General features: G+C 38.5%; 1 protein-coding gene across 3 annotated transcripts in view; it reads right to left on the reverse strand.

The window, feature by feature from the left end:
* Positions 1-20219, reverse strand: part of ROS1 (ROS proto-oncogene 1, receptor tyrosine kinase) — a 139991-nt gene that overhangs the window by 97413 nt on the left and 22359 nt on the right. For all 3 annotated transcript variants that reach the window (XM_059733188.1, XM_059733183.1, XM_019479660.2), the window contains exons 2-12: positions 18070-18123; positions 15957-16016; positions 15033-15059; positions 11328-11388; positions 10017-10165; positions 8925-9063; positions 5858-6059; positions 5015-5091; positions 3229-3351; positions 2152-2336; positions 662-759 (exon numbers count right to left, since the gene is read on the reverse strand). In XM_059733188.1, the coding sequence (XP_059589171.1) occupies positions 662-759; positions 2152-2336; positions 3229-3351; positions 5015-5091; positions 5858-6059; positions 8925-9063; positions 10017-10165; positions 11328-11388; positions 15033-15059; positions 15957-16016; positions 18070-18123 (1175 nt within the window). The remainder of the gene's footprint in view (positions 1-661; positions 760-2151; positions 2337-3228; positions 3352-5014; positions 5092-5857; positions 6060-8924; positions 9064-10016; positions 10166-11327; positions 11389-15032; positions 15060-15956; positions 16017-18069; positions 18124-20219) is intronic.

A 20219-nucleotide genomic window follows, 5' to 3' on the forward strand; every position in this document is an offset into this window, starting at 1 on the left:
GGCCTGTATGCCTGGATCAGTCCCTTATGCTGTGATCAGAGCCTTGGGACCCTGCACCACTTCCACCAGGCTCTGCGCACTGGGATCAGGGCCCGACACTGCCTAGTCCTATATCCAGGGATCACACTCTGAGGCTTTACATCACCTCCACCCAAGCTCTGTGCTCTCCTTTGCACTGGATCTAGTGTGCAAGGCCACAGCCCACAGGGTGCCCTATGGGCCCGCAGAGAGACCCACAAGCCAGATGACAAGGCACCAGGGGTCAGATCTGGCCCATAGGTTGAGGGAGTGAGTACCCCTGTATTAAAGTATTTTTATACATAATCTAAACTGCCAGTCAGAGACCTTTAAAATGCAAACAAGCATTTCCATGAAAGCATACAATGTCTTTTTTTTTAATTAAATATTTTCAGATACTTTGTGTATTGGAAATACAGTCATGAACTTACTGGAAAAGATCCAACCATGAGTATGAGTGGGCTGAGGAGAAGTAGGAACAATCTCTACAGTATTTATAATTGTTGTCTGGTTTTTGTTTTATTTGAGTTTTTTTTAATTGAGAAGAGCTGGAATCAGTAAGTGACTGACTAGCAAATTGAAGAAGATTGAAGAAGAGCTCAACAGTAGATCTGTTATTAAGTCATCAAAGCAGACTACTTACCCATTATACGGGTCAGCTATAACTTTCCTAGGGGAAGTCACTGAAGGTGGAGTAATGTCTTCAGCTACTGTGCAGTTCTCTAAACTACAGATATATACCTAAAGAAAAGAATATAAAGTACCCAATGTTTACTGGTGGCCAGCAGCCTGACCTGATATTCCTTCTAGTAAGCATAGGGATAGACTCCTCTAACAACTTTAGCCCCTGCAAGCTTTCATCATTCAATTATAAGACTTACTGATTATGGCAAGCATGAGTGCATATATTAAGAAATTATTCATTTACTCTCCACTTAACCATCTGATTTCAAGTTGGAGGAAACAGGCTAGCTTTGAAGGCTGACCAAAACAGGCGTTGAATTGGAACCAGCTTATGAAGGGGAGAAGTTGTTTCTGGATCCTGGAAGCAACCTAGGACAAATCTGACTTCAGGTCTTTTCTAACCTATGCTGTCTTCAGTGAACCCTTGCAGTCACTTTGTGAGTGTAGGACTGGAAGAGCATGAAGTTGTCTGGGCACAGTAGGTCCTGTCTGTATATCCCCATGGACAGTAAGTGAAGACTAAGGAGGCAGAAACTTGCAGGAGGCATCTTCAGCTGCCTATTTCTGGCAGCTGTCTCTGGCTTCTCCTCCCATGTTTACAAGAGGACTAAGAGGCCATCCCAAGAACTGACCACTCTAATTATTAGTTTCATGAGTAGAGAATCAAATGTGCAATACAACAGTCTTTTGCAGGTGGGAAACTGGGATACAGACAATGAGTGACTTTTCCAGTGAATGAGCCATAAGTCAATCAGTGTCAGGGCATAGCTTATAGCAAGGCTTTTGAGGAAAAACTGATGGAATTCTAGATACAGGTTTCCCTCGCTTTATGCTGTACATGTGTTCCTGGAAAACGGTGCATAACTCGAATTCGCATAAAGGGAACCCACTTTACAATGTAACAAATAGGGATACATTCCAAGACCTCGACTGTACTGACCCCCGGACCAATTTCTACCACTTTTACAAGACAATTTTGATATTCACCAACAGCAGACAGTACACACAATCACAGGACACTATCAACTACAGAAAAACATGTCACAGACAACGAGTGAGGAGCACAGATCCACACAGGAGACTATATTTTGGTGCACGTCACTCCCACAGTACACTGCACAAAGCACTGACTGCCTGCTGCCACCACACCGATCACATAAGAGTGAATTTATCTCTGATATAATTAATTTTTGGTGTAAAAAGGGTCATCGCATAGGAGCAAATTCGTACATACATAACCTGCATAAAGCCAGGGAAATCTGTAGTCTGTTTACTCTTAATTTGCCAGAGCGGTTCTATTTTATATGAACAATACAAATCCTATTAAGGAGAAAAGAAGTATGCTGTACAGCGATACTATACTTCATAAATTCTTTGTCTTCTCATGCAAAATAGATCATGAAGTGACTCTTTAAGTATTATGAAGTTTTTTAAGCCCCAAACTCCTACCTTTGCATTCATGACAAAGTACATCATCTGGTAAATCCAGTCCACAGAGATTGAAGTAATTGTTCCCAAGCCAGTGTAAAAGAGCTTTAGGTCAGACACATCAGACATGCTAGCAGCTCCTTTTACCCAGATAGAATTCCCCACTGAGAAATAGACAGCTTGCTGATAAACATTCACGGCAATCCCTAGAAACAGCAAGGCAAACATGTACACACAGAGCTAGTTAATATAGGAAATCCATTTTGATTTTTCATTGCATTATAAAAATTATCTTAGAATGAGATGATAGTTCTTAATATGAGATCTGACCAGAAAAAATGTTAATTAAGCCCGATGCTTCAAGTTCATATTCCCATAAAATACAATATTTCTGGTAACCCATGAAAGTAATACTAATATACGCAACCAAAATAAAAATAATGAATAGACATATTAGACCATATTAGACAGCCAACCAGTCACCCTACCTGGTAAGGAGAGATACAATTTGCATCTCACTTCTCAAGCACAATTCATTTTACTCCAAGTTAGAAAAAGCAACCAGTGTCTGCATCAATACCGTATTATAGTGGTTATCATAGTCTGGGGCATATGTGGTTTCTGCATCCTTGTGACATTGTGAACCAAGGGATTTGAGTCCAGCTATCTGAGTTTTCTCTCATGTACCATGCCAATGCAATCTTTTTAAAGGTGTCGCAGGGTACAACACAAGTTTAGCATTGTTAGGTGTACAAACATCCACACATGATTCACAAGATAAACTTAGAGATTTCAAATAAGAAATCACAGTTTTCAAGTCATTCTGAACTATTGTGGTCTTTCTGAGTTCTTTAAAATAGAAGAATTGATCAATTATTTTTCCATGGTCAAGAAACAAAGTGAACACTAACAGCTGTCATTTTTTCAAAGGTTGCCTTGAGTTTAACAAGGAGTGCCTTGCGTCTAAAAAAAACATTGGTCTATTGACCACTTAATGCTTATGGGGCACCTGAATGCTACTGCAGTGGCGATATATCAGTATCTATGCAAAAGAGACATAGAGATGGAGAAACAGACAGATGTAGTGACAGGACTAACCTGTAATATTGTTGCATACAGCATCACTCTGAAGGCATTCTGCTGCTTCCAAAAATGATTCCATGGATCTCTTTCTTAGAGATTGGTATCTGGTTAGAAAAAGCCATTTTGCTTTCTCTTTTACTAAGAATTAAAAGGACAATTTTACATAAGTTATGTTTTAAAAGAAACACAAATACAAAGGATAATGTTGCTAACTTATACATCTTCAAGTTAAACACCCTTTGCGTATATACAAACATAAAACTATCTTTCTACCACCACTTTGTGAAAAAACATAACACACACGTGGGGTTTTACTGCATTCCTAAAACCTGAGGTCTTTCACAAAACATTCTGTAATATATATTCCCTTGTTAGGTTATGAAGGTTTTTGTGACTAATTTAACAAAACCTATTAATTAAATAAAATAAAAGTACACTTTATGGTGCTGTATTATCCCTATGATTCTACTTGGTTTTGTGTCTGTTCATTTGCTAACTTGCGCACTTTAAATAATGTCTGATTGCTAGTCTCTAGTCCCAGTCTTGATTTTGGGACTTCGGGTTATGGGATATACACTATATTTGTAAGTAAGTTGTTTTAATAGATACCCTCACTTTATAAAAGATGTTCTTTTAAAGTAAAAGGGTTATATTCCAAAGAATCCTCCTTTGCACTCTAGGTTCTAACTTTATGTAACAAGAAATGAGTTTATATTTGATCCAGCTAAAAAGATAGATTCAAATTACATCATCACCCACATAAAGCATATATTGTTAGAATTCAGGTTCTCAGGAAAATTAAAGTTTCATGTGGTGACTATTGGAGGTTTGGTTTCACTAGGGATTTTTTTTAACACAAGTTATGTAGTTGCAAATTAACTACAATTTTATGTCCTAAATTAGACATTCCAAAAAATTTTGTCTTAGGACACAAATATTTGTGGCTAGGGTTCTCCCCACCCTGGAACAAATATCTGTGAAGTGTCTAGACTAGCTTTTACCATTGTGTTAGCAATCAATTAACTTATATTGTAAATCTCTCTTGTAGACAACCTGGATTTTTGCAATCCACAGATGGTGGAAAGTGAGTGGGGATGCAGTGAAATCCATGTTGTATAAATAACTGAGTATATCCAGAATTTATGGCCATTAAGGGGATTTTATCCCATCTGGACAGATCTCTTAAAACAATAATATTTGGGAACATTGCTTCTATTGTCATCCTTAACTCTCTCTTACCATATTCTTCTGGCAACTAATTAATGTTTCTGAAATGTTTGGAGAACCTCATAAAAACAGGTGGCTATAAGTGTATTGCTATTTTTCTTAGTAACAGATGTCCCTATTTAGAAACAAAGAACAAAACAAAATTAAAGAAGGATATGATATGGCATAACTTGAATAAGATTAAGGACTTATGCACATGACATTCCCCTGTTACCATTGACAATTTTGTATGATTCTGCGTGCTCATACCTTCCGGTCCTGAAGTCCTCTCTTGTGAAACGCTCAGTCAGACCATTAATATTTTCCCCTGTACTAAAGTGAATCATCTGCTCACCTGACAGAGGCCTTTGTTTTCTATATTATTATTATTATTATTATTAAGTTTACTACAGATGTGCCTAGACAGCAAGAACAGAACTTTACCATCCTGGCCATTGTAAAGGAACAGAGTAATAGACAAGTCTTGCCACAAATGGCCTACAATCATTTTTTCTGCTGTAAAGACCATAATTAATGTGAATTTAAATTTGTTCCCAATGAACAAGAAGCTGTAAGGAATATGCCTGGTGTGTACCTTCAGATTCTGGTGTAGTAATGGTGGCTTCTGCAAATGGCCCAGCACCAACCATATTTACTGCTTCAATCATAAACCTACAGAAAATCAAAGAGAAATTTTCCAAAGCATCACCTGAAATGTAGACCTTCCCAAGCAAAACAATTTTATTGCAATTGCTTATCACATCTCGCTTTCAGTGAAAACATTTGCTTAAAAAAATCAACCAGGGACAAATTCTAATCAAAATATAATCTAGGAAGTGGATGTAATGGCTTTGCTAGATAAGGCAATGCAATCAAGTATATTAAGTAGCAAAATTATGTCCTCAGATTCATGTGACAACTCAATTTGATTTCAAAGAAATGTCTATACACATCTCTAAAAGAAAAACATAGCTTTCTTGAGCTTAATTAAAGGAAAATTTGCAGGTGCTCAATTAGACAGTAGAAAGAGTCTGTATTTCCTCCATGTATGGGAGAAATGCTATACAAACGAAAAATACAAAGGCTGAAGTATTAGAAATCCCACATTTTGGCCTTGCATCAACTTGTCATCTCCAACTGAATTGTTTTTTGGGGATTTTGGTTTTTTTGCTAAAATTCTAATTCCATTATTCATGAGTAAATCTAGAGTAACATAATTGATTTCAGTGGTGAGACCTTGAATTTTTTTGACTGTGTACCTGAAAGGGGAATTTTGTCCACTGATCCTACAAATGCAGTCTTCAGGTGCATCTTTCCTGTTCAGTTAAGACCCATGCACAGGTATTTCTAGGTTCTGAGAACACCAGTGCCCTTTTCCTAATGTATCTTGTCTCACTGCTGTCACATTTAGTCCCATTGATCACCTTCTCTTTTGTACCTGTAAGTGGTATTCGGCAAGGTGGAGAAGAACTGGAAACTTTGACTGCTTGTTGCTCCACGTAGTTCCTGTCTTTCACTGGTCAGCAGTAAATTATAGCCAACAATCAACCCACTGGGGAAAAGTGGCGGAGACCAGCTAACTTCAATGGTGTAAGGGCCTGAGCTTTCAATATCTTTAATAATAGGAGCTGTAACAGGAACTGTGAAAAACAGAAATAACTAACTGGAGACAAGGTTTATGAAATGTGATTCTTTTTTAAGTAAGGAGACAGATAATGTAACAGCCAATTCATGTCACTGCTGAGAAGCTAAGTGTTAGCACCACACAGTTTCACACAGAGAAGACACTCTCCAGGCAACACTGCAGAAGGGGAAGGATGCCAGTATTGTGTGACATCCTTGCCCTTTCCTGATCTTTCATATATAGAGTGATCCAAGTTGGAAGAGTGGGGGTGCGAGAAAGAAAGGTCCAGCTCTGCCATTCCCATTTTAACATATGAAGTCCTTAAGTCCCCTCCTGAGATATCTGTGAGCATAAAATGGATAACCAGCTACACAAAGAGAAAGGGGGAGGGGAGCACTAACACATCCCTACACAAAAGCTACCAGTTTCACACAGATCTAGAAAATCCAGGTAGTCCTATGAGGTTTTGTCACTAACAAACATAGCACCCAAAACACCCATCCTAAGAGGCTGGACAGGATAAAAGAGAACTCTTTGAAGAATATTTCAGAGTTTTACTTCTTCCTTCAACCTTTTGCCATCAGTTTGCACTCAGGAGGGTGCAAACTAGGAAATTAAAACATAATGATTTCAATTAGGGACAGGAACCTATTCCAAATCTTTTGTGACATTACACATAAAAGGCATATGTGTATGCACATGTGGCCACACATCTATAGGTGTTCCCTGCACCTGCCTACTTGTACACTTCAATATGCCTTGACTTCCTAGTTTTGTCTCAAAGTGAAAGCACATAAGTAGTACAAAGAAGGCATTAAAAAGGGGGGTCAGATGAACATATAGACACTACTGATATTTCTCATGAGATTGCTAGAGCAGAAGGAGTCTTACACATCTGCTAAGCACCCAGCTTAAGCACAGAAATGGCTAAATATCAACTTGGATACCTATATTGCCTGTCCTGGAGAATCCCTATCTAAAACTCAGCCACCAAAGTAAAGGTCTGGAGATTCTTCCCTGCCTGCAATGAATCATTTGTTTTTAGGGTCTAACAGATACTGCTGAACTGTCTGACAGAGATGACTCATCCCCAGAGATGACAGAAATATAACTGAAGAGCGAGTCTTCAGTTAAGTGTGATTAGCATAATTGTGTTTGACAATTCCCATCACTTCCCCTTGTTGTTTGTAGCTTATAAAAAATCATCTTCATTTAACTGCAAAAACAATCCCAAATTCCTCTCAGCAGCACCTTGCACTATTGAGACGCAGGTTTTATCACAAGCTAAGGCAGAAGAATTCTGTGGGAAACCTTCATTAAAATTAAAAGACCTCCAGAGGAAAATTGATGTCACACCGCATCAGTACCAAGATTAGCTGAAACCATTAGTTCATACCTCAGCAGTCTGCCCAACTTTCCATCATTCTGTGATAAACACCACCTTTTGGAAGGAACCTTAAAAACAGATGCCAAAGGTCCTGTGTGACTTTTTAGGAGAGACTAAGACATATAAGAGCTAAGGAAGTACAGATGAGATGAATGGATTGTAAAATGGACAGAAAAGTGGCTGGATCAGACTCAAAAGGCAGTAGTCAATGACTCCATATCTAGTTGGCAGCTAGTATCAAGTGGAGTACCCCATGGGTTGGTTCTGTGGCCAATTTTGTTCAGTGACTTCATCAGCGACTGGAAGATGGGATGGAGTACACCCTAAGTAAGTTTACAGATAACACCAAGCTTGTGGGGGAGTAGCAGAAATGCTGGAGGGTATGGCCAGGATTCAGAAAGACCTCAACAAATTGGAATATTGGACCAAAAGAAATCTCATGAGATTCAATAAAAAGAAGTGCATAGTCCTGCACTGAGGATGGAACAATCCCATGCACCAGTACAAGCTGGGAACTGACTGGATAAGTAGCAGCTCTGCAGAAAAGGACCTGGAGGTTACAGTGGACAGAAAGCTAAATATGAGCTAACAACTGCCCATGTTGTGAAGAAGGCGAACTGCATATTGGGGTACATTAGTAGATCTGCCAGCAGATCCAGAGAAGTGATTATGCCTCCCTAGTACTGTGTCCAGTTTTGGGATCCCCACTGCAGAAAGAAATGTAGACAAATTGAAGAGAGTCCAGCAGATGGCAATGAAAATGGAAAAGGGGCTGGGGCACATGATTTATGAGGAGAAGCTGAGGGAACTGGAGTCTGGAGAAGAGAAGATTGAGAGCCTTTGAGGTCACATAAACTTTGAGGTTACTTCTAGTTCTATGATGCTATGATTCTAATACCACAGAATAGGTAAGAGAAAGAAATGAACAGCATTTCCAGCTAAAATAGTTCCAAAGAGGATGGAGCTAGACTGTTCTCAGTCATGGCAAATAACGGAATAAAAGGCAATGGTCTCAAGTTGCAGCAAGGACAGTTTATGTTAGATATTAGGAAAATCCTTCAGAACAGGTTACCCAAAGAGACTGAGAAATCTTTATCCTTGGAGGTTAAGACCTGGCTAGACAAAGTCTTGGCTGGCATGATGACCTTGTTTTGAGCAGGTGGATGGCCCTGTTTTGAGCAGGAGGTTGGACTAGATGACCTCCTGTGGTCCCTTCCAACCCTAATTTTCTATGATTCTATGATTCTTAGGTTTTTATTGATGCTCTTGGTCAAAAATTCCCTCCCACTCTATTTCCTTACATCCATTTGTATGCCATCCTGACTCAAGACTGGCTTGAAGTCCCAAGCTAATTTATAGGCCCACAACATCTAATGCCAGAAATTTTGAAATTTCAAAAATCAAGAATTCTCTTTAAAACAAATACAAATAAGAACAGAAAATCTAAAACTTTGTAATATTGCCCCTGAAACTATCATCGGGGACATTAATTACCTCCAGATGGGTAAGTCCGGTAACTGGGGCTAGATGGAGAATACAGCTGCAGCTGAGATGTGAGGATCCAAACTATGCGAAACACATACTCTGTAAAGGCTTGAAGATTATTCACTGTATATGAATGCTCAGATGTCACCTAGATCAATATGCACACATAAATATTTTCATTATTGAACCATGCAAAGTTGCCATTTATGATCTTAGTCTAGCCTGGTATTGCTATATTAAAAAATGTGTATTAGGAAATTACAGTTCTGAATTTCGATTTAAAGTAGAAAAAAGTCAAATTAACTGGTTTTCTTTAGACAACATCTTATTATTTCTTCTTTAGTTTAATAAAAATTCACCACAAATTTAGCCAAACAGAAATTGGATGGGTGCATGGTTGGGCAGATGGATGGATGGATGGAACATAATATCTCAGTTTTAAAGAAATACTACAATATTAAACACTCTAACAATAAAACATTTCAAATTTCAGCACCTATACCAAAAGCCTCATGGAAGCTTTAATAAATATAATTATGCCTGAATATAATAGTCTAAAAGATATCAAAAATTGAAATGCAAACCAACAAACACCAATGAAATACTGTAATTACACAAATAATTTCCAGATGTTTTATACTTTTAACCAACTGAAATATAACATGCACAGAGGAATCTTTTTATATGCCAGCAAAACGCAGTTTTTATTGTGAAATCTAAGATGAAACCTTTTTACTAACATGCAACAAAACAGATTTAGATTAAATCTCAGGAGAAACTTCCTTGCAATTAGATAACTAAGGCAGTGGAATATATTGCCCAAGGAAATTTGCAGTATCACCTTCACTAAAGGTTTTCAAAAGAAAGCTGCATAAGAATTGGATGAAGATAGTTTAAAAATAGCATTCCTGTCTTCTGCATGGGGTTCGACCAGATAAACTTTGAGATCACTTCCAACTCTATGATGCTATGATTCTAGTACCACAAAATAGGTAAGAGAAAGAAATGAACAGTGTTTCCAACTAAAATAAGACAGACTGCAAACAATAATAATAAAATATTTATTTAAAAAGTAAATGGAACTATTTTGTCCTTCCTTACCTCAGTGTACCTCCAGTCTCCAGGGAGCTGATTGTACTTCCACTGGATGATGTATTTCACCCAAGAAATATTAGCTGACTTCCATCGTAAAGTCACATTGTGGCTTCCAATGATAGATGCAAATGGTGCTGTAGGTGTGTTCAAGTAATCTTTGGGGATGGGGGGAGGTACAATTAAACATAAAATAAAAATCTTAAATCAATAATCCCTTTATTTTTGTATTCTGGTAGTTTTTGTGAAGTATCAGAATGAAGCAACACTCTCTGATACTACACTGAAATAGCAGCACTTTGGTGGGGAGGCTCCTGGTACACTTGGTAAAGGTGAGGTAGATACGTCTCTACCCCAGGTACCTTAATATAACAGGTGGCTATACAACCATTAAACACATAGAAAAGATGCATACCCAAAAAAGTATGAAACTGGTTGCTTTGGGAACAAACGATAGGCATCATACTGAAACATAAATTAAATATTCTTTTCATGATCAGTAGGCCAACAAAAGACTATAATGAAATCTTTGAGGCTATTCTTACATTGTTTCATCCAAACAGGAAAGAAACAGTAGATTTCTAAGAGTAAGATTTGCAAAAGTGCTCAGTATTGATCTAACTGTTCCACTGAAGTCAAAGAGATTTTTTATCACTGATGCAGATGTGGCAAAGCTGAGTGTGTTTGAAAATCCTTCTCTAATCCTCTGTGCTTGGATTCAAAGATTTTGAAGTTCATGGTGCTAAAAATATATTTATTGTAACACAATATCTCTTTCTCTATTTTTAAGATAAAGACAATAATAGGACTGTTCATCTTTTTAGTACAATATCTATATAGGAATCAGAAAATTGCAATATACTCCTGACTTTGCTCACACAAAACTAAAGTAAAAATGGGGTGTGTCTACACATACATTTATGACATCTTAAATTTACTGCACAGTAAATTACTGTGTAGTAAGCAGGAATAGGCCAGGTGTCTACACATGCAGGTGTTAAAGCACATTAACACTGTGTGTGGTCTGTTTTGGGACTAAAGTTAATCCCAAATCAATCCACACACACAGTGTTACTGTTCAGTAAGGCATCTACATCTATGTTACTGGGCAGGTAACGTAGGTATCAAATTTATAGTCAAGTCAGTGTAAGCCACCATATTTACTGCGCAGTACGGGCATACACGTGTAGACACGCACCCATACTATGCAATAATTTTGGTTACTGCACAGTAAATGCACACATGTACACCTGCCCTGGTACTCTTAGAAAAGAGTTCCACAAGCTATGAATTACTCCTCAACGACATGTTCATGCTTACCCTGTATTTTAATGCCATAAGCATTCTCTGCACAGCTGCAGCCAAACTTGCAGGAAATTCTCTGTATAAAACATACAGATCTTTAGTTTAGTATAAATACTGTAGGTTTTCTTGATAGAAGCATCCAGCCATACTAATACCATAAAATCAATTGTGTTCAATCTCAAAATAATGGTACCATAGGCTTAATGCAAAAGTCTGCTGGCGGGAGTGAGTTTTTCTAATTGGCACTTAATCAGGCTTTGTTTTCCCTTTATTGCCCATTTTCTGCAATATGTGGGACCAAATCCTGATCACTTTTCATTGGACTCCATTAAAAATATCTAAGTAAGCAAAACAGGATATTGCCCATTTTTATTATCATCTGTGATAAGTTCTAGTCACTGAGCCTTTCCCTTTTCACTGTTCCTTATGCCCGTAATGCTTCCTAATCCTGATATAAAAGGATCTTGAGGATAGAGTAGATCACAGACTAAATATGGGTCAACAATGTAACACTTTCAAAAAAGTAAGAGTAGAGCGTCATTTTTAAGTAAAAAGGAAGTGTCTATTTTACACTTTTCAGCTGGAGTGCTGTGTGTGGTTTTGGGCACAAATGATGGAGAATTATGGAGACAAATTGGCAATTCCAGGGGAAGGCACAAAAATAAAAGGTTTGAAAATATGACATATGGTGGAACAATTGTGCATTTTCTTACTTTTTTCTTACTTTAGAAAAAAAGAAGGCTAAAGCAGGAGACAAGATAACCATATTTTAGCATGCAAGAGCTTGCTGTAAAGGGGATTGGGATCCATTGTTCTTCATGTTCTCTGGAATAGGAGAATAAATTACCTATAGTTTTATCACAGCAAAAATGGTTTAGATAGAAACTAGGAAAATCTTTCTAACTACAAAGCTACTGAAACAGATGATGAAGGGAGATTTTAGATTCCTCTCATTGCATGTTTCTAAGAAGAAGTTAGGTAAATACCTGGTCTGAATATACTTAATCCTGTCTCAATGCAGGACTAATGGACTAGATGTCTCCCAAAAGTCCTTTGAAGCCCTAAATTTCTATGTTTACTATTAAATTATATTAATAGAGTGCCTGAATTTCCAATGTCTGAATTTCCATTGTGTAAAATTGGGTGCCTATCACAGGGACCTTTTGAGGCCACCTCTATGTGATGTGCTCAGATATTGCAATGAAGAATTCTATAGAAACATTATAGCATTACTACTCAGTGGATTCAACATACACTATATAAAGTAGTTCCAACTTAAACTGGATTCAAATAGTCCTGCTCCTGTTGAACAGTGCCTTTTCCCAGTAATAGTCCTAATAAACTCAGTCGGAACATTCAGGGTATAAGGCGCTACCCAACATGGCAAAAGGTTCCATAAGCAGAATCTGTTCCATTAAGCAGCATTCACCATGAATAGTTAATAAACCACGATTTCTCAATTTCATGGTAAATAGATGGCAAGTTTTCGCTTAAAAAGCTCATCCCTTTATTAATCTCCTCAGCAAGAGCAAAAATTAAGTCTAGGCCTATGGCAGTTAAGGATCAGTCTGTAAGGAAGAGGAAAAAGGACATAAAATCAAGAGGAACTGGAGGAAATGTGTGTACTGAATTAGTTTCATAACAAGTTATTCAAAGTGGTGTAAACCAGCAGGTACATGTACATTTAAAAAAAAAAAAAGCTACCCATTCTTGACTGTCAAAGCCCAAGACATCCAGTAAGGCTGCCGCTGAGAGTTTGTAAAGGCTTAGCCTCCTCATGGTGCCAAGAACAGAAGCATAATTGCCAATGTTTGTACAGTTTGTCTTTCTACGACAAAGGTAGTTTACTTGGAAATGTTTCCATTGCTACTAACAGCAAAACAAAAAAGTCACTTCCTTAATGCCTTTAATTAAGCAATAAGTCTCTGCTTTGTACTTGGGATTGGCCTACTGCCTGTTCATGTAGTTTGAAACATAATAAGACATAGTTATATGTCTGTCTCTACAGTATTGGAAATTAATTGCTAAGGCAGTTCTCTCTTATCAGTTTCCATGAACTTCAGGAAGTATATACCATGAAGCCATAGACGATTACCAAAAAAAAGAAATAAGTCCACCCACTATAATATGCCTAATGCGTCACATTTTACTGATGCAAAAGTTAATTATTACTTGATAAATGTTTGCTGTATGAAAAGAACTAGTAAAGCAGGAATATTTATTATCTTCAGCTTTTGAATATCACAGGATTTTGCAATAGAGATAAGCCTAGACAAAACAAAATAAAGCAAAACCTGGAGCCATTGGCAATGTGTAAGGGGTGCACACTGGTGCATGTCCACCCCCTAAGATTGGCAGTGCCATAAAAGAAGCTGTTGCCAGCATCTGCAGGTAGTTGTCGACCGCTGGTTGGCACCTGCCATCCCCCCACCAGCCCTGCCAACACCACTGTGGACGCTGGCGGGAACTCCCCGCTCCCCACCTCCATGCCCCCGCCACAGCCTGCAGGTGATCGCTGTGCCCCCCAGCCTCTGAGGGCACGCATCATTCATGTGCACAGTAATGAATGTGCATGGTTTTTCAGTGATACTTAATGCGTAGTAGCCTATTTTACTGCATGTTAATGTAACTGCATAGTTTTTTACGTGATGCTTTAATGCACAGTAAAATAAGCTACTGCGCATTAAAGTACATGTGTAGACATGCCCAGTGATACTCAAGCCATGCCTGCCTGCACCATCTCTCTACTAAGACCAGGACCACCAGTGAGAAACAAGCAACTCCCACCCATTCCTAATCTGTGTGTATCTAAACAATTAGGCAGAATAGATGGCTTACAGGTATCCTAAGTGTGGGCCTGGGGCATGTGCTCAGGACCCTCTAACCTGTCTACCTTGCTGAATTGCTGGATTTTGATGAGAGTGAGCTGGGCATGTTTCTCAAAAGTGTTCATGGTCTGGGTAGAGAGGGAGTATGGATGTACCTAATCACTTAAAAATAGGACATGGGTCAGTTAGGCTCTTTTGAAAAGTTTCCCCTTGGTGACAGTTCCCAGTCTGTAAAATAAAGATTACAATACTTCCTTTGTATGTTTGTCTGCTTCAATTGAGGACTCTTTAGGACACACAGAGCCCAATTTTATTCAACCTATTAAGCTTGTAAGTGGATCTGGATGCCTAAGTGTGATTCTATTCCACCCTGCTTGAGTCCCTGAAAAAACATTTAATGCAAAAGATGGGTGGGGGTCTTCCTCCTTGTTCTCACTGCTCTTTTATGATTCAATCAGATGTGTTTCAGATGCATTAGGGGATTTTCAGGAACTTGAACAGGGTGAAATTGCACTTAGGAATCCTAAATCCACTTAGATGTCTAAACATGGAATGGAATCTAGCCTGAACTGTCATCTAGCTGCATGGATATACAGTCCATTTTGTATTGGGACCCTGATCTTGGGGAATACCTGTAGGCACAACTAAAAAAATATATGCAATGATTAATAACAAGAAGTTAAACACTCCATCACACACTGCAATCTGTAGATATAGCCTTAGATACAACTCTTTCAAGAAGGAATTATTCCGCAGTTTTAGGGCTTGGACTACATAATCAAAATCCTGGATGTTTTACATGTTAATTGTATTTAATTCTGTTTTGCAAAGATTTTAAACATTGAAATGATTTTTAGAGCCTTTGCTTTGTTCTTCCTGGCATTTATCTTACCTCACAGGCTCTAATGTAGGTCTGGTTCTGTAGAGGAGCAAACACAAAGAAATACTATTAGCATAAATATACAATCTCGCAATATCCCAACAGTCCAAATAATATAACATAAATTAATGAGGCAGTTCCTGCAGGACAATATAACCTGTAAAAGCCTATCAGTTGCAAATGGTTGAAAAAAGAAAAAAATAAATAAATACGTAAGGCCAGGATTTGAACGATGCTTAGTCCAAATGAGTTCCAGTTGTGCAGAAAGAGAAGCACTACTTCAGTGGAGGAAAATGACATTAAATGTTTCATGAACAATTTTCCAAAATCTTTTGGTGATTTGTATGTATCTGCTGTTGTTTAAAGGTAGGAAATATAGCAATGACTTGTGCTGTAGTTATAGGTGCATGCAAATGTGGGACAGACTTAACAGGGTCTGATACTGAAAAATGCTGAATACTAGTAATTCTCATAAACTGAAAGCCCCTTTTGGGACTTACAGGGGCAGAGGGAGGGGAAGGAAGGGCAGCAGCAGCAGCAATCCCTAGAGGCAGCACACAGGTGCCACTGTCTAGCCAGAGCTGGTTAAATAAGGAAAGTATTTACCTACTCATATGTACTTAGGTACTGGGCAGCATGGCACCCTGAATGGGATCTCCTAGCACCCTTAGGCGCTGCAGCACCCTGATTGAGAGTCACTGACCTATGCCAAAAACAGCTGTTTTCCAAGTTCAGTGCACTCTATTTAGGAACTTCAGACTAGTAAAATTATGTTACATATTCCAACAGGAAATGTACAAACTTATATGGAAAACAAATGGTGGCTGTTACAATTTTTTATTATAAAAATAGTCTGGTTTGGTAAAATACATTTGGATAATTTCCTAGAGGAAATCTGAATGTATGAAGTGGAACAATGATGAATAACATACTTACACATTTCAGCGGGCAATTTTCTTGTACTGTTGCATTCCAAAATTGACAGCCCTGTGTGCACTGTAAAAAAGACAGTGAATACTAAATATTTAAATGGTAGTTCAATAGGCAAAGAAAAAAGACAATGATCTAGTACCAGTGCAGTTGGTGTTAGGACAGAAGTGGGAAACCTGGGTTCAGTTCTACACTCTGGCAAGACTTCTGTGTAATCTGGGGCAAAACACTTAGTTTCCCATAGTTTTAGCTCCCTGTTTATAAAAAGGGAGGCTTTTGTGAGGCTAAATAGTCACTTTAGATACAACAGTAAGACAAGGGAAGTACCTAAATGTCCGTCCAAATGTTTAAAATGTAGTTTAAAATATATGACTGACTAAACAAATCTATTGCATAATTTTGTATGTAGAAATTGTAAAGGCAGTACCAAGCTGCACACCTCCATACAGAGATCTGTTCCTCCAGAAACAGACCATAGGCTGATTTCTGGCTAAGAAAACCCCAGTTCATTCTTGCTGTAGGAAGGGAAAAATTAATTCCCAACATGAAGCACTTAGCTGCCAGAGGATGGAGTCAATGCTCTATCCATTTCTCATTCTGCACCATGCCTGGCTTGCAGAGGTAAGGACCAGATTTGAAAAATAAGTATTGCCAGCCCCAGGCATTCAAAGAAATGAAATTGGCATTATAAATCATAAATTTTATTTTTTTTAATTGGATTCTTTTTGTTTGCCTTCTAGTTCTAAGCCTTTCAGATTCATTATATATCATTGTTTTCTTTGTCACTGTGAAGACTACAATCTACTTTAAAAAATGAGGATGTCTGATCTGACTCCAGAGGCCAGGGCCTTAACAAAAACACCAATATGGCAGGGCTCGAAGAAAACTGTAAGTGCTACCTGCCTGCTTGGAATCTCAGCAGAGTTGGGTTGGAGGTGGGTTTATATGTCCAGTAAGCAGTATGACAATAAAGGACCATAAAGCAAGCAATCCTACCTGAGTCCTGTCCTGAAAGGATGCTCTACATAATAGTTATACCTTTGGTGATTAAATTCTACATTCACCCAGAACCTGTGTGATAACAGGCCTTCTTCAGAGCACATGGGATCATGAGGAGGAATTGTGCTAGATATCTTCTAGGGCATATTGGCTAAAGGCTGTTAGCCTTTCAGAAGAATCACTCCCTCCCCATCAAAAATGTATGTTGACCTACAAAGATCTTCAGTACAAACCTGAGTGTTTTGAACTCTGCAAAAGTCTAACACAGAGCTTTTAAAAATGTGTTTCCAGTTTCTTCCTATCAAATTAATGAGAAAGTAAAATGGGCCTTATTTTAAACACATTACACCAGGAATTTTAAATGCAGAGCCTGCAGGCTGGATCCAGCCAATAGAGCTGTATAATCCTGCCCATGGGTTTCTGGACTGACCCCACACACCACATGGGGCAAGCACGGTTCCTGGCCCTGGCCCCACATGTTGCATTCAGCGCCTGTGGCAGACCAGCTCTGTGCTCTGGGGCCAGTCTGGCCCACATACCATGTGCAGCAGCACCAGTCTGGTGGTGCAGCCTGCACAATACATGCAAGGTAAGCCTGGAGCAGGCCCAGCATGTGCAGCATGCAGCATGTGGGCTGGACCCAGGGCTGTGGGTGCTGCACTCTGCATAGGAGGTTGGTCCCGATCCGGCCTGCAGACCGGCACAGCATCCCTAATTTGGCCCAGAGGGATGGATGAGTTTGACAACCCTGTGCTAGACTACCCTGACTACAGTGGTATTGATTATGAGCATCTTATGGAAGCACTGATTCTGATGAGAGCCTAAATAACCTCAAAAACATCTTCAGTCCAAAGTTTGCAGATCTGAATGTCAATAGACCAGGAAACAAAGTCTATACTCCCCTTCAGCAAGTTCTCTGGAAACAGTAAGGGTCTACATGGGCCATATTCAGGTCTGTTGTAAATAGTTTTCTCCCCTCTGCTAGCAATTTAGTTGCATCCATTTATACCAAGTCTTGATATCCCTCACAGTACAAACATATAAGCAGAAATTGTGACCATTGCACCCTGGTTATCTAAACATCAATAATATATCATTATCAAAGCAAACTATTACTCACAGCTCTGGTGATGTCACTAACATTGCAAAGGTTATTAATGGCAAGCTCTCCTTCCTATAAATGAAAAACACAGCCATTTACAAAGAATTTCCTTGATTAAATGCAACAAATATCAGCATGTCCTTCCTTTATTAAATTGTTTTCCAGTTTTTAAATTATTGCTGACACACCTTCTGATTTTCACTTGCTTGATACTTGAAGCGAATTAAGGTTCCTGAAGTAGGTGGAATCAGCTGGAGTCAATAGTTATCTCAACCCTTTGTCTCCTGATTTTGACTTGTTGAGCTTAATAAAGACACCTGGAGCACAAATGGCATAAAACCTAGTGGATCCAACCTTCTTAGGAAGCATGTTACAGATTTTGTTTCTTTGAATTAAATGCCTTTGTTCCTACCTCCTTTTTACTGACTTAGACTTTGCTTCCCAATGTATCCTCTTCTGATGCCCAAAATGCCTCAAAACTAAAATATTTTTTCCCAAAGAGCCTTGTGTGAAACTTAAGTCCAGGCACTTCCTAACAGGTGTGAGAGAGTCTGGGACCCATTGACATAGGCCTGATCTTACACACGTGTATGCAGGTATTTAACTGTAAGCATTGGCCTGTGCTCATGACTAAAATTGATTGTAAGTACAAAGGTATGCAAATAAGGGCCATATAATTCAGCAGTGGTTATGAACCTCTTTCCAGTCCAAAACAGCTAAAACACAATGTGAATATGCACGTATACTTTGGGGAATGGAGGATTTAATCTGTACTGGTCCTGAGACCAGATTTTTTTCTTCTCATTTGAGTACCTGTCTTTCAGAGTTACTATACCCTGCTGTTGTGATTAAGTGGTAGGCTACTTGTCTGCTACATGGGTGACCTGGGTTTGATTCCTAGTTGCATACATAACTACGGACATCAAGGCACCACACATGCAGACTCGGCCTGGCCTTTAGATTCTGTCTCAATAGTCCAAGGGGGGATGAAGATCTGGGTAGCTTCCACTCCCCCATACGCCTGCCTAGGTGAATGTGTGAACCGTCTGGGAGACCTCTCCTGCATACCCCATGATCCCAAAGGATCAACGGTCGTCTACTACATAGTAGACGATATAATGACTGACCAGACATTTCTCATTCGTTTAAAAATAAACCAATAATCTTTGTTAAAAATCATCATTACATCCTAGGGTCATAGCAGAAAAACTGATTAACCCTTTCTTTCTTGTTGGAGCTGGTTTGTGTGACAGAAACAAAGAGTGATCATTCCTAATGGTATAATATAGTGCACCAAGTAGTCCGTTTTGTACATTTCATGTCCATTTCTACTATATTCTGCATTACTAATACAGGGTACACAATGTCATTTCTACAAAGACAAGGTACATGGTCTTCTAGACAACAGCCTCATCTGAATCATATAATAATAGGCACGTAATTACTAAAAGTTTGAAACATATTTATTTAATCAGTTTCAAAAAGGTTTTGGCTTATCTTCTTTATGCATCAGTAGAAGAAAAACTAATAAAGTTCCCTTCACTACTGAAAGGAACACCAAGAAAGCATTAGATCAAATATCTAGCAACCTGCTTTTTTTCTTAAAGAGAAATTAACAATTAAAAAACCTAGAAAATTAAAAAGTTAAACCAGTTTTGATACTGCTCCTGGCCTTAATTCTACTAACATTTTTTATAATTTTACAATTAACTTCACAATTAATTTTTTCTATTTTTTAAATATTTTACTCTCCCCTACTGCACCATTAAAAACTGATATGACTAGCAGTCCAAACTGACTGATGGATTGTACACGAGCAGCCAGAGAGCTAGATCCTATTCCAGCCATTAGGCACTTAAATGGATTTAGGTGCCCAAGTGTGATGGTATTCCATCTGTCCTTTTCAAGACCCTGAAAAAAAAAGTTAACACAAAAGGTGAATGGGTTCTCCTCCTGCTCAGTACTTTCTGTGACTTAGTATTAACGTTTTTTCACACTGGAGCAGGATTGCACTTAGTTGCTTAATTAATGGAAAGGAACTGACCAAGGGTTTATATAGGTGCTCTGAGACTTTTGGATAGGGTAGATTATAGATCTAATAAATAAATAAATAAACTGCGAAAACATATATTTCTTTTCTGTGCTCTCTTCTTTTTACAGTGACCTGA

Source organism: Alligator mississippiensis, chromosome 1 (genome assembly GCF_030867095.1).
Source record: "Alligator mississippiensis isolate rAllMis1 chromosome 1, rAllMis1, whole genome shotgun sequence".
Taxonomy (NCBI): domain Eukaryota; kingdom Metazoa; phylum Chordata; order Crocodylia; family Alligatoridae; genus Alligator; species Alligator mississippiensis.